The sequence below is a fragment of the Lepisma saccharinum genome, chromosome 12 (genome assembly GCF_977018435.1).
Source record: "Lepisma saccharinum chromosome 12, izLepSacc3.1, whole genome shotgun sequence".
Classification (NCBI taxonomy): domain Eukaryota; kingdom Metazoa; phylum Arthropoda; class Insecta; order Zygentoma; family Lepismatidae; genus Lepisma; species Lepisma saccharinum.
Window position 1 is genome coordinate 31,744,992 of NC_139240.1, and position 13,881 is coordinate 31,758,872.

Below are 13,881 nucleotides of genomic sequence, written 5' to 3' on the forward strand. Positions count from 1 at the left end.
AAACTATAGGGACAAACTTCAGGAGGTGATTCCTGACAGGAAAAGGAACAAAAAAGTTCATATCAACATAAGTCCGGAAACGCATATTTGCCAAGGTAGATGACACTGAAGAACGACATGATTCTCTCATAACAACACTCACAGTGTGCTAATTTGTGTTGTAGATTGTGTGATTAGAGCTACGTCGAAGAACCATGGTCCGTTATTCATACCAGGAAAAAGCCGAGATGGTTTTCGTATACGGTCAAGTAGATGGAAACTGTCGAGAGGCCACACGGATTTATCGAGCCACGTACCTGGACAAACAGCACCACTGGGTCTTTTCATGCAGGTGAACATGGAGGGCGGCCGCTGCATATGTGTACACCAGATCTGGAGGAACATGTGCTACACGATATTGAAAACAACCCCAGTACAAGCTCTAGGCAAGTGGCTCGCCAGCATGGTGTAAGCCAAACAACGGTGTTGTGTATCCTACATGACATATTGCATGTCATGACTAATGGAAAAATAGTAATTTGGGTAATTATGCGATATAGCCCAAACACCTCTCACTCGTTTATTTCATTCATTTTAGCATTGATACTTACTAACCTATTCTGCATTGCGGAAGATTCTTTGAGGTGAAGTTATGCCTTTTTCCATAAAATTGTGTCAACTTTTCATATTACGAGTCATTATTTGCCTTCCTTGTTCTGCTTGGGTAACAGACTATGGCGTGCACTCGTCATGGATCATTGCACGTCGTGCTTGTGTTTTGTCGATTTGGAGTGGAGTGGAGTGTTTCAACCTTCTTAACCAAAAAAAAAACTGCTCGCCATTAAAAATGCAACACCCAGAAGGAGTAATCGGAATCGGACGACATGTGCACAGTGTGTAGAGGAGAGGTGCAGAAGGAAATGATTAGGTGTTCAAGGCCGTCATGCGTCATGTGCACCTGCCATGCCATCTGGTAAGTGGTACCTGTAGCAGGTCAGATAGGTGCAGAAGAGCAGTGAAAGTGCATGGTCGTGAGTGTAGTGTGTTAAAATCGGTCAGCAATGCCACGTCGTCGAATACTGCAGCGATTCCAGCAGGTTTCCCAGTTCGATCGCAGCCGAATTGTTGCATACCGTGAATGCGGATTATCCCAGCGTGAGATCGGTGCCCGTGTAGGACGGAATGCATCCACAGTGATCCATGTATGGAACCAGTGGGTCCAGGAAGGCACTGTAGAGCGACGAAGAGGTTCACAACGTCCACGTCGGACGACGGAACGAGAGGACAGACGTCTGATACGCATGGCCACGTCAACGAGGATTGCGCATGAAGTACGGGATGTTTTACAATGTCCAGTGTCCCCACGAACCGTGCTTCGTCGTTTGGCGCCCACTGTTGCGGATTCCTCTGACGCTAGAGCATAGGCATTTGCATCTGAGATGGTGCCAAGACCGTCGTGCATGGATGGCGGAGTGGAATGCCGCAGTGTTCTCTGATGAATCCCGCTTCTGTATACAACATCATGATGGACATACACGCGTGTGGCGGCACCGTGGCACTAGGCTTCATGACGCCTGCATCATGCATCATCACACAGGGCCTTCATTGGGTATCATGGTATGGGGTGTCATCGCCATAGGTGTTCATTCGCGTCTCGTACGCATTCAAGGGACATTGAACAGCCAACGGTACATCACACAGGTTCTCACCCCTGTTGCTGTCCCATTAATCCATGCACTGCATAATGCCACTTTTCAACAGGAGAAAGCACGCCCCCATGTTGCAAGGAATGTCCTCACATTTATGGAAGCTAACCACGTGCCCCTGCTTCCTTGGCCAGCACGTTCGCCGGATATGTCTGGTCCATGGTGTGTCGCTGGCTGGCCCAACTCAAGTTTCCGGTACGTAATGTTGAAGACCTCTGGCACCATGTGGAAGCCGCTTGGGACGCCATACCGCAAGCAGACATCGATAGACTCATTCTGTCCATGCCTCGCCGTGTTGCAGCAGTTATTGCTGCCCGTGGAGGCTGTACACGCTACTAGCTCCTTGGGGTTATGCAACCATGTTCTACGTGTCACATGTCACACCACCAAGCTCTAACTGTAATCATTTTCTTATCTTATTATGAACTACATATTTGCCAAGTTTCGTGTTTCTATCTCATTTCCTTCTGGATGTTGCAATTTTAATGGCGAGCAGTGTACCTACTTTCGTGTTCATTATGTCATCACAAACCATTGACGGATAGCCCCACGGTATTGCGGAACATAGTTCAAGGTGCCATTATGCTTTTTACACGAAAACAAACACAATTTTTCACATAGAGTAGTTTTTGTTATTCCTTTTTTCGCTTCCATAACACACAATATGGCGGGCAGAGGTTGACCAGTGTTGTAGGTATGCAGTGTTTCCAACCTTCTTCACTGAAAAATACCTACTATCGTGTTAGTCACCTGTGCAAATTGTACATTATGCACGGGTAGCCCCACAAACGATTTCCGATCAGGTTAGGTTAGGCAAGCATAGTTCTAAAAAAAAAGGGGGGGTTGGAAACACTGACAGGGGGTTAATGTCATCAAACGTCTACAGCATCCGGTTCACGTAGCCAAAGCAATGGCACTTGTGCGTCGGTGAGATATTTCTCTTGAAAAATACATGATTTCCCGATCAAATAGATTCCACGATGAAAGAAAATACCTCGACGAATGTTGGAAACCTTAGAGAAACTCATTTCCGTAAGTCGTTTTGTTTTATTGCGATTTCATCATCCTATGAATGCAATTTTTACATGGTTCGATTTCGATTTATGTGTGTTAACACATACTGCGGAGTTTTAGCGATCACTTAATATTTTGTTCAATATATGCTATCGTGGTTAGGTTAGGGTCCCTTAGCATTAAAATAAAGTCCCTAAATGCATTCTACTAAGGTTCCAATTTACTTCTACGATATTTACTGTCGGTTGTCGACGGAGAATATCTTGTCCACGAGAAGTGCGTAAGGTAATTTTCAAGTTTTTTTTCAACATAAATAACATTTTTTTCCAGTCCAAACAGCGCTCATTACTTTAAGGAAGGTTCAAATTTCGTGTGACAATGATTTCCAAAATTCTACGATAATTAGTCTTTGTGCTAGGAAAAATCATAAAACAATCGTAACCGTCACCGTAGTTTCTTCTCTAAAAATGAAGAAATGTGTCTCCGATACAACGAACTGTTACCTTTACCGAGTACTTCACATGTGGTGCACCCTATGTACGTGTGGTAACATTCATAATTTCGACGCAATGCAAAGCAGCCCTGGCCCAAAACCATGGTAACGGTTGAAGTTTTTGCTTTCGATGACGTGTGACCGGCCAAGTGAATGCATCACTTCAATGTGAAGTCACGTGAAATGACAAAACGACAGTGTTGCAGTATGCAGATATTAAACACCAGAACAAGAACAATGTCTAGATGAGGATGTGTACTACAGGCTGTGGAAAAGGAGATGCGATAGCCACTAACGCCGTCAAACTGTTGGGCGGGAACTTTACGTCACATACCATGAAGAAGTAATAGGATCTGAGCTGATTATGTCATTTGCGACTAGTCCACTCAGAATTAGTTCACTTCATCAAATGATTTACTAAATCTCATCAATTTACATTGTCGAATTCATTATTTCAGTTTCTTTTTTTTTGGTTTAGGTTCAACATCTTCTCCGAAGAGAAAATTATGCTCATTTCTTTGTTTTCCTTGACCCTGTACATCCAGGTGTGTTATATACAGTGTACGTACAACTATAGATTGAATTGTATATGATTGTATCTTCTCCAAATATGATGTATAAAGAAACAAACTGCCGGAGAAGTAAGTGAGGTCAGTGTACAATTTTATATTACTATTATAGTGGAACCACAAGCAGAGAAACCTGCGCAGACTCGCGACTCCTGTGCACCGTACTCCAGTGTGGAGGGAAGGGGGAGGGTGGAGCATGCTCTCTTGTAGCCCGAGTTGAACGAAAGAGGAGGAAGGTTCTTTTTCTTGTGGTCGCTCTTATAAGTAAGGGGAACTGTGATTTTCCATTCATCTATTTTATCACTTCTTCATCATCTCAATTGACTTAAATGGCCGGAAGAGCAAAGTAAATTTATCAAATATAAATACAAACACGTACCGTTTAATAAATAACCAAAATGGAATGAAAAGTTAACAGTTTGTATTTTTATTGCTTTATGTGACTATGTAGGGAAAAGCGAGAGAGAATTGTACACCAATGGCAAAGAAATGGTAGGCGAATTTCCCCATCACCATTTTCCTCCAGTCTGTTTTCCCCAATCTGGTGATTACAAATTGAAATAAGCAGAGGTAAACACCCGCTTTCCATTTTTTAAAACAACACAGGATGTAGAACAAAAAAGATGAAAATAGCGATGGACAATTTGCCTACTATTATCTATCTCTTCATGAATAAAAATGCGTATAAATTTAGAACCACAGTAAAGAGCTTGTTAATGTAACATTTGTTTTATAGAAGATTATTTGTGTCACATTTTCCATTACAAAATACACTAAATTACTTCTTAACTTTCTTAAAGTATTATTGTTTTTACTAATTAATAGATATAACTAGACTATAGGTTAGTACACCCAATTCAACAACCCAACGTCCACGGAGTACATCTTGGACTGCATTTTGCAGACTAACGAGGCTCTGGTGTCTGGACCTAAAGCCCGTATAATCCTCGTAGGACTGTGTTTGTGCTGTCCTGTGTTTTGTCCTTATGTGATGCACACAAAATGTTAGAATCACTCACTCACTCTAAACTAAAGAAATATCACAACGTAAATTAACATAACACAACTTAAACAGCAAAAATACAACTTTGATTGGAAATTAAATCTAAAAAATATAACGTATCGAAGATCTGCAGTATTTATAGGTGTTATGTAAACACGCCGACCTTACCCGGGTCACTTCTGGTAGGTAGGGCAAAGATGAGAACTTTGAACTTTCGGAACCAAACATAACAACTTCTCTCTTCTCATTTATTGTTCAACAATAATATCAGTCACATCTGGCTCAAAAAAATAGTTCATTCTCTCAGGTTACCGTGCAATGTCACACTCTTTCCACCTTTTAATGTGGAGTCTTTAATTTCTGGAGCAGAAACCAAGTGCGGCTTCTTGCATTGAGGTCCAAGAGAGAGCACGTCAAGGTCAGTGGAACGCGTAGAAGCTATCCATTTCCTTGCTTTCTTCCGGTGGTACGCTTTGCATCTCTTAGCTTTATCTGCGACGTTTAAATGCCCAATACGGATAAAGGTTCTTGTCCGTGCGTACACCTTTATAACACAAGGATCAAGTTCGGGGCTCTTGTCTGCTAACGCTTTGGCCAGTGTTTTGATTATTCCCCGTCCTTTAGCTACTGTTCTACCGTGCATAGTACCAAAGATAACTTCGAATTCCTTCACTTTCTCCAGCCATTTTTCTGATGGAACGATCAAACCGCCTCGTGATATTTTCTCGATCCAACCACTGGTAGAAAAATTACGTGGTGAGATCTGTAGAACCTCGCCAGTAGGATGCCCAAGAGTTTTATCTACTGTTCGGCATCGGAAAGCTACGTAGCCTGCCAAATATCGCAAGCCTTCCTCACAACACTCACTTTCAACGACTGGGAAAGGTACGCACTCTAGGGTTAAATTGTTCACAGTAACATCGCGAATTTCTGTTTCATCACTCTCAATCACAGAGAGGACCTGTGCCATTTCAGGAACCAGGCCTGTGAAAAGTTGGGAAGTAAAGTAGTCTGAGTTATTGTTGCACTCCATCGTAACAGGCGAAGTATTTTCCAGGATTATACTCCCTACATTCCTGCTCATAATAAGAAGTCGAAGGCGGTTTTTGAAGTCGACAGGGAGAGGGTTGTCGTGTGTCCTTCCGATTGCCCTGACTTGTGAAAACAAATTTTCCAGACAATCCTGATTTAACCGTGATGTTAATAAATAATCTATACTACAACTTTTCATATCATTGTATAGACCCAAGAGGGAGCGAATGGATGTCATGAATCCTTTCTGGAAGGGTAGAAGTGACAAGGATTTACCTACTCTCATATGCTGACACGTGTTGTAGAATTTTTTTAGCACTTCATCCTGAGCCTGATATTCAAGTCCGAAAGCACTTCCTACAGAAGCGTCAGCTTTCTGGGGGATTCTGCTATTCATTATGTCGAATGCATCGTTGACCAGGTGAAAGAAATTTGCAGTCTCTTGTTCTTCGGGAATTGTGTAGCTAATTGCTTCTGCAGTATGTTTCGAAAATAACTGGCAAGCAAGGGATACACGCTGTCGTTCTCTTCCTGACACAGATAGGTGATACTGTGTCAATTTAGGGCACAGCTTTATTTCTCCACAATCGATAGTTAAAAGCCGTTCAATGATTTCCCTACCGATATGCTTCCCTCCAGATAGAGTTAAACCATTATCTACAAAGTGGTTTCGGAGCAGCTTCATCATGTGTGGTATATCCGAAAAAACCCACACTCGTGAGTTTGGTTCTGTGGGATTCGTAAAGCAAGGATTCATGTATGTTACTGCCAAATCGTTCCACACTTTAGAGTTTTTGCCTCCCAAGTCACAAACTACAGCTACCACTTTAAATCCAACATCGTGCATCTCTGTAATTGCACTCTTTAGCAATGATCCTGTCATCTGCACATCAAAGTTATAATATATTGGTTGTTTCCAATTACTTATCAAACCACGTGCCATAATTACTTGCACTTGACTGTAAGGGCCATATACCTTATCTTCCTCTTGATCATACGACCTTCGAGAGTCAATGTTCATCTCATCAAAGCACAAAACACTTAATATTTCATTTTTCCCTAGTTGAAATGCTTGATTCTTCATTAATGTTAATACATCGTGTAAAAACCCAGTATTACAATGGAAAGAACGCGAGACCCACCTCTTAAGAGTCGATAATGCTGGTAATGGCATGTGCATTTTGGACCTCAAATAACTATAGCATCTTTTGGAAATGCATCTCAACGTTAGGGCTCGGCTTATGTCGTCCTTTTTCCAGCAAACATTCTTCTTTCCATTAACAAGATAGTCAACCTGTGCTTCCGTAAATATACTTGTCAATGTTTTAGTTGCAGTTTCTTTGACGTTTCTTTTACTTTGCTTGATTTCATTACTTTTCTTTCTTAGAGTTTGCCTCAATCGCCTTGTTTGTCTTGTAAGTTGATCAACTTGATTTTTCAACCGCCTGTTTTTTATTTCTAGGTTTCTGATTCTAGTTTCTAATGCTTTTTGTATCAACGAGCTATGTTCATTTACCTGTATTTCTTTATCTCTTGTTTGCTTTTTTTTCTCACTCATGATTCCTCCATGTATGGGCACAAAGTTGGAATTGTCAACTTTAGTAAATGAAATAATTTCATCAGGTGGTACCAAATTCATCGTTGGTACTGCATCTTGCTTAAGAATCTTTCTCCGATGTAAACCTAAAAGTTCGCTTTTCAGATCACGTACATAATCTTGTGGGCAGAAATGCGCACTGCAGATTCTAGCATTCGCATGATTCACGTTAGAGTTTCCACAAACACGAATCCAAAGCTCGGTGACGGAAGAATCCTTTGGAAAAACGTGGTATATAATGCCTTTTGTTTTGGCACTGTAATTTCTGCATCCTACTATTGCGCACGAAGGCATTTTTCATTTTATACTGAGGACTGAGAACACGGTACAAAATCAGATCACAAATGACAATAATTTCCAGATGTTACTATAGTGCTGATTAAACAATATAAAAAAGTCAAGACAGCGTTTGTAATTCTTCTTCTTCTTCTTCGTGACCCTCACCGCCGGGTGTGTGCCAGTCTTGGTCAAGAAGGTGTACAACACTGGGAATTGTGGAGGAGTACCATAGAATTGAATACGTAGTAGTAGTTGTGGTCATATAGTTATCGCAATACTATACTTCACTTCACTGAACTGTAACACTGATCACAAACTTGCATATACACACAAATTTTAAAATTAAATACTACTCTGACTGGCAAAACTATATAATATCCCCATTGTACGAAGGGAGGGAGACGATAAGAGGGAGTGTATGATACAGGAAATGGTATCTTGGCTCTGTGCGGTCTGTTAAATAGGGCGTGTCTGTGTTTGTTCCTTAACGGCCAATGGAACAATAGATAATTTGGCGTTTGTTTGATTACTCTTCAATCACATACAGGAGATTCATAACGTGATGTTCTTTTGATTATATGAAAAAAATACTGGTGATATTTTTAAGGATTCTATAGAGCATAAGTTTAAAATGTATTATACAAATTAGTAATAGTATTTTGAATATTTGTGGCAACGTATTCAATTCACTGAATTATTCTTAAAAATGTATACTACTATGTAAGACCATTACAGACACATTAACATTTATTTCATAGAACGTATAAGCTATATTAAAAAATACAATACTTCTGCAATTGAATTGTACTTTATGACCAAGTTACAAAGCAAAAATTAAACCATTAAGCTAAACTCCTACAGCTTATCAAAATCTAATTACGGCTTCGCAGTAACCAACTTAGCTTTGAACAAAACTTCGTATATATTTTGTGCTTATAAAATACCGACACGAAAGTTGTCGTATTAATCATTTTACACATCGGTAAGAAGCCACACTTGGTTTCTACTGCAGAAATTAAAGACTACACATCGAAAGGTGGAAAAAATCTGCCCTTGCATGTTAACCTGAGACTGCAGTGGCGTGCCCAGGATTTTCGAAAGGGAGGGGTTACGTATTTACGGTAGTCATCCCTCATTTTGTCATCTTTTCCTACATTTGACGTTCTTTCTTTTTAGGAATACTGGGCCAACGGGAACTGTTATAACCCCCACCAACTCCCCATTGGGCACGCCGCTGCTTGTGAGAATGAAATATTACTACATGCCAAGTTTGCGTGAAAGCAAAGTTGAACAGTATTACATTTCATGTTAGGCACACTGTGATATATTCGCGGAAACATGTGCACTAAAGAAAAAAATACAAGTGCATTGCCTAGTGTAAATATAGCGTACATAAATGCTCATTTGAACTTTTCTTTTCTGGTATGCACAGTACATTATGTTCAACGTACTTGGAAGATGTATCTTGTAATAAATAATAATAACAAGTGGTGTGCGCTATCTAGAAAAGTCGGGACCGGGATTGGAAAGAAAAATTCCGTCCCTATCCCGACTCCAGCAAATGACTTCCCTACTTTTCTGGATACCGAGCAGTCGGGAAATACCGAATGGTCATTTTAAAACGGTATTAATTCTTTTCTTTTCTACATTGCAAGTGCCTGGAACTTATCGGAAATTGTTAGTTTTCATTCCAGAAATGCAAAGACAATCAATTAAGGTGAAAATGACGTGTAAAATTTGAAATTTTCAGTGCCTCGGAAAATTTCGGAAATTTCCCGTCCCGAAAATTTCCCGACTAGTCGAGAAATTGCGAATATTTCCCGTCCCGAATGTCAGGATTTAAAAAAATTCCCGTTCCGATCAATAATATTCTGTCCCGCATAACAATAAGTACCTATCGATATTTATTTTCAATTTGTATGAAGCCACAAAATGTAAATGGGTGGAAATGCTCATTTGTGTACTCGATTTCGTGTTTTCAGTTTCTGGTATGGTTTTCCTATCTGCATAGTGCAACACTAGCGCATAAATTTGGAATTCATTTCATGGATAAATTCACTTCTTACCGTCGTTTCGTCATTTCGAGTAAACAACGGATTGGCCCAACCTTACTTCTAATAACCTTGATGCAAAGTGCATGTAAATTCATATACGAGAACGTAATCTCAAACTTTTATACTAAGAGTTATGCATTTGGTTTAGACTTACCCCTTCGTCTTGTTGAATCAGAGTACGTTCTAGATGTTCGTCTGTAAAAGTAGTAACCTGAAGCATTGACAAATTTCAGGAAATCTTGGAATTTATCTTCGCCGTCAACATATCCATTGCAATATTTTTCCGTAATTTCGAAATTCTCAAACTTCTGCTGCAGGAGATCAGTAAATGACTTCTCAGTTGCTTTACCCGCGACAATTTCCTCAACCTCCTCAACCCAGTTTTCAGAGTTGGTACCGTCACCAGTATTTTCAACATTTTGCAACAACTGTGTTTCTGCAGACGTAAATAGATTCTGAGCTTTTATCCCTATTTCTACCATACTAGCTTTTTACACAACATACTTGAACAAACCCGCTGTTGATGCACTATTAAAACTTTTCACACAGCGTGATAACCTTCCTTGAGCAAGAAAGGTGTAGGAAAAGGATAGTGTGCATTTGTATGCGTCACACACTGTGCAACATCTTACCACAGATCTTACATCTTGCTTGAATAACAATAAGAAACATAATTTTAATTTTGGAAACTATCGCGTCCTTCGATCATTACAACACTGGTTTTGATAATTTAAATATAATAAAATAAGTTTACGTGTTACGAACTTCTGCTCGAAATAGAACTATCTTTCATTTGATAGCAACTTCGATCGGTGAGCACGTGGTCATTTTGTACGGCAAACGAATGATTTTTGTAATGCGGGCAGGCCACCGACCAGAGAGAATTTTTTGTTCGCGCATCTCGGGGTTGGATCTTACAAGCAGTGGCGTCACCTGGAGGGGTTGAAGGGGGTAATATAATATGCGGTCTGCCCGCAAATTCCAAATGCCGAAAAATATAGCACATACAATCATACAGGGTGGTCCATATGTCTTGTTACCCCCCCGAATCAATATATTGTTATCTCTAATTCAGTGTTTCTTTTGCAGAGATGGCTGACACAAGCTCCTACAATGTAGAAGAGCGCCTTGTTGTCAGTGTTTGGGCCCATGAACGTCCACATACCGGCAAGACCATGGAGGATGTGCGACGAGATTTCACAAGACAATTCCAAAAAAAGTACCACCAAAAGTGACAATACTGCGTTGGGAAAAGAAACTGTTTATGTTGGGATGTATCAAAGACAAACCGAGGCCTGGTGCACCAACCAAAAGACAGAATACGTGTGCAGGAGTGGAGGCATCTGTGCTCCGGTCACCACAGAAGTCACTGCGCAAACGGTCTGCTGAGCTTGGAATCCCGAAAACAACAATGTTACGACACATGAAGAAGGATCTTGGATTGAAATCCTTTAAACCAGCAAGCGTCAACTAGCTCAGTGCGTAGACGACATGCAGCATGTGGAAGAATGTTGGAGGTATTTCCGACACTCCCGCAGCGGGCTGACCTTTTCTTCTCCGATGAATGCGCAATATATCGAAGTGCACGTGCAAGGAATGTGTATTTCTGGTCCAAGGAAAATCCGCATTATTACGAAGAGCTGGAAAACAAACCCCCACATGTGATGCTCTGGGTCGCTATGTCCGCTAAACACTTGATAGGTCCCTATTTCTTCGATGACGTAGTCAATCAACACTCCTATCTCGCCATGTCACGGGCATTTTTTGTTCCACAGCTCCAAAGAATGAATCTCCTGGGACGTTCCTGGTTTCAACAGGATGGAGCACCGCCCCACTATGCCATCGCTGTCAGGGAATATTTAAGTGTAAAATTATGGGGGTAACAAGACATATGGACCACCCTGTAGAATAGTTAACTTAAAACTTAACTATTCTATGATACAATGCAAAGCTATCCCTTGCGTACTGCACTCTGTACATTTGTATACATTTTTGTTATTTTTATGTCGCATTTCTGCTACTTACTTTTGATTAATTCTGGCAGTAAGGTCCAAGTGTTCAGAGAGCACCCATCCCCATAATAATCAAACCTAGTTCTCCGTCATGGTATTTCTGCTTCCTTGTAGAACCACCAGTGATAAACTGTTTGTGCATTCAGCATGTAGAACTTACAAGCACCCAGAAACTCATTGGGATGCTGTAATTTACTGTGGGTGGTTCCTTGAATTTTAAATTCATCAAGAGAAGAAAAGCATTGTCTTCAATTCGACCTCAATTATCTATTTCTGGTTGTAGATTAACTAACTAACTAACTAACTCTCTAGCCTTCTTAAACCCGAAGGTTCATAGCTGCAGCAACACAGGCCTTCCATCTGTCCCTATCTTGAGCAAGATCTATATACTCTTTTCCATCCCTACCGATTTCCCTTAGGTCCATCTCGACGTTGTCCCTCCATCTTCGTCTTGGCCTTCCTACTGGTCTCTTACCATCAGGTTTCCCAACAAGAATCCTGAAAACTCCTCTTTCCTCTCCCATTCGTGCCACATGGCCTGCCCACCTAAGTCTTCTTGATTTAATTATTCTAATAATGTCTGGACATGAATACAAATTATGTAGTTCTAAATTATGTAACCTTCTCCACTCACCTGTCTCCTCATCCCTTTTAGGTCCAAATATTTTCCTAAGGATCCTATTTTCAAATACTCTCAATTTATGTTCCTCTTTCAATGTAAGGGACCAAGTTTCACACCCATATAATACTACAGGCAAAATTACTGTTTTGTATATTTTAACTTTTAGATTCTTAGATATTAAACGAGAAGACAAAAGTTTATGAAGAGAGAAGTAACATGCATTTCCTGAATTAAGCCTACTTTTTATTTCCTCTTTAATATAATTTTCATTTGTTAATATTACTCCTAAGTATTTGAATTTGGAAACTGTTTCAAACGAGTTGTTATCAATAATTAGATATTGATTATTACCTAACACTTGGTTTCGGCCTGTAAGCATATATTTAGTTTTCTCTTTGTTAACTTCCAAACCTATCTCTTTAGCAGTTTTGAAAAATATTTTAGCATTATTCTTAATTGTATTCACATCATCCCCCAGTAAGTCTACATCATCTGCATATGCTAACAACTGAGTCACACCATTTAATTTTAGTCCTCCTTTAGTTTCGTTTACCTTCCTAACAGCATATTCTAAGGCAAAATTAAAGAGCAATGGAGATAATGCATCTCCTTGTTTTAACCCATCATGAATTGTAAATTTGTCAGACATATTAATACCCACACGAATTTTACTTTCTGTTTCACTGGTGCATATTTTTATCATACTAACAAGCTTCTTAGGTATTCCAAACTCTACTAATATATTATATAATTTATCTCTTTTGACCGAATCATATGCTTTTTTGAAATCAATGAATAGCTGATGGACATTTTGATTATATTCCCACTTTTTTTCAAGTGTCTGTCTGATGTGAAAAATTTGATCTGTAGTTGATCTGTTGCGTTTAAATCCACATTGATAATCACCTATAATTTCATTAGCATATGGGGTTAGTCTTGTTAAAAGAATGTTAGATAATATTTTATATGTTGTTGAGAGTAGAGAAATTCCACGGTAATTATTGCAGTTCATTTTATCACCTTTTTTAAACACAGGAACAATTATGGATTCTTTCCACTGTTGAGGGATTTCTTCTTTATTCCATATTAAACAAATTAATTTATGAATTTGACAAATTAGTGAATTTCCACCATATTTAATTAACTCAGCTGGTATTAAATCAATGCCAGGTGCTTTGTTATTCTTTAGCCTTCTAATAGCATCCTTAACTTCAGTCAAGTTAGGTTCTGGGACTAAAGGTTCTGCTGTGTGTACTTCATTCACTTCTGATTTATCTCCTACATGGACATTTAAAAGGTCATTAAAGTAGTTCTTCCATCTATTTAGAATATCGCTTGGGTCAGCTAGAAAATCACCGTCTTTATCTTTTATCAAGTTTACTTTAGGTTGCCACCCCTTTCTAAACTCATTTACACCTTTATATAAATCTCTGATATTTTTATTTTTGCTGTTTGTTTCAATTTCGTTAATTTTGCTTTTCAAGTAATCTCTTTTTTTACTTCTAAACGTGCGGTTAACTT

At 39.6% G+C, this 13,881-nt stretch overlaps 1 protein-coding gene across 1 annotated transcript in view; it reads right to left on the bottom strand.

Moving 5' to 3' along the window:
* Positions 1-10,296, bottom strand: part of LOC145996428 (uncharacterized) — an 87,013-nt gene extending 76,717 nt beyond the window's left edge. Inside the window, exon 1 of the mRNA XM_083132902.1 lies at positions 9,881-10,296. Within this exon, the coding sequence (XP_082989028.1) occupies positions 9,881-10,208 (328 nt within the window). The 5' untranslated portion in view covers positions 10,209-10,296. The remainder of the gene's footprint in view (positions 1-9,880) is intronic.
* Positions 10,297-13,881: the final 3,585 nt, after the last annotated feature.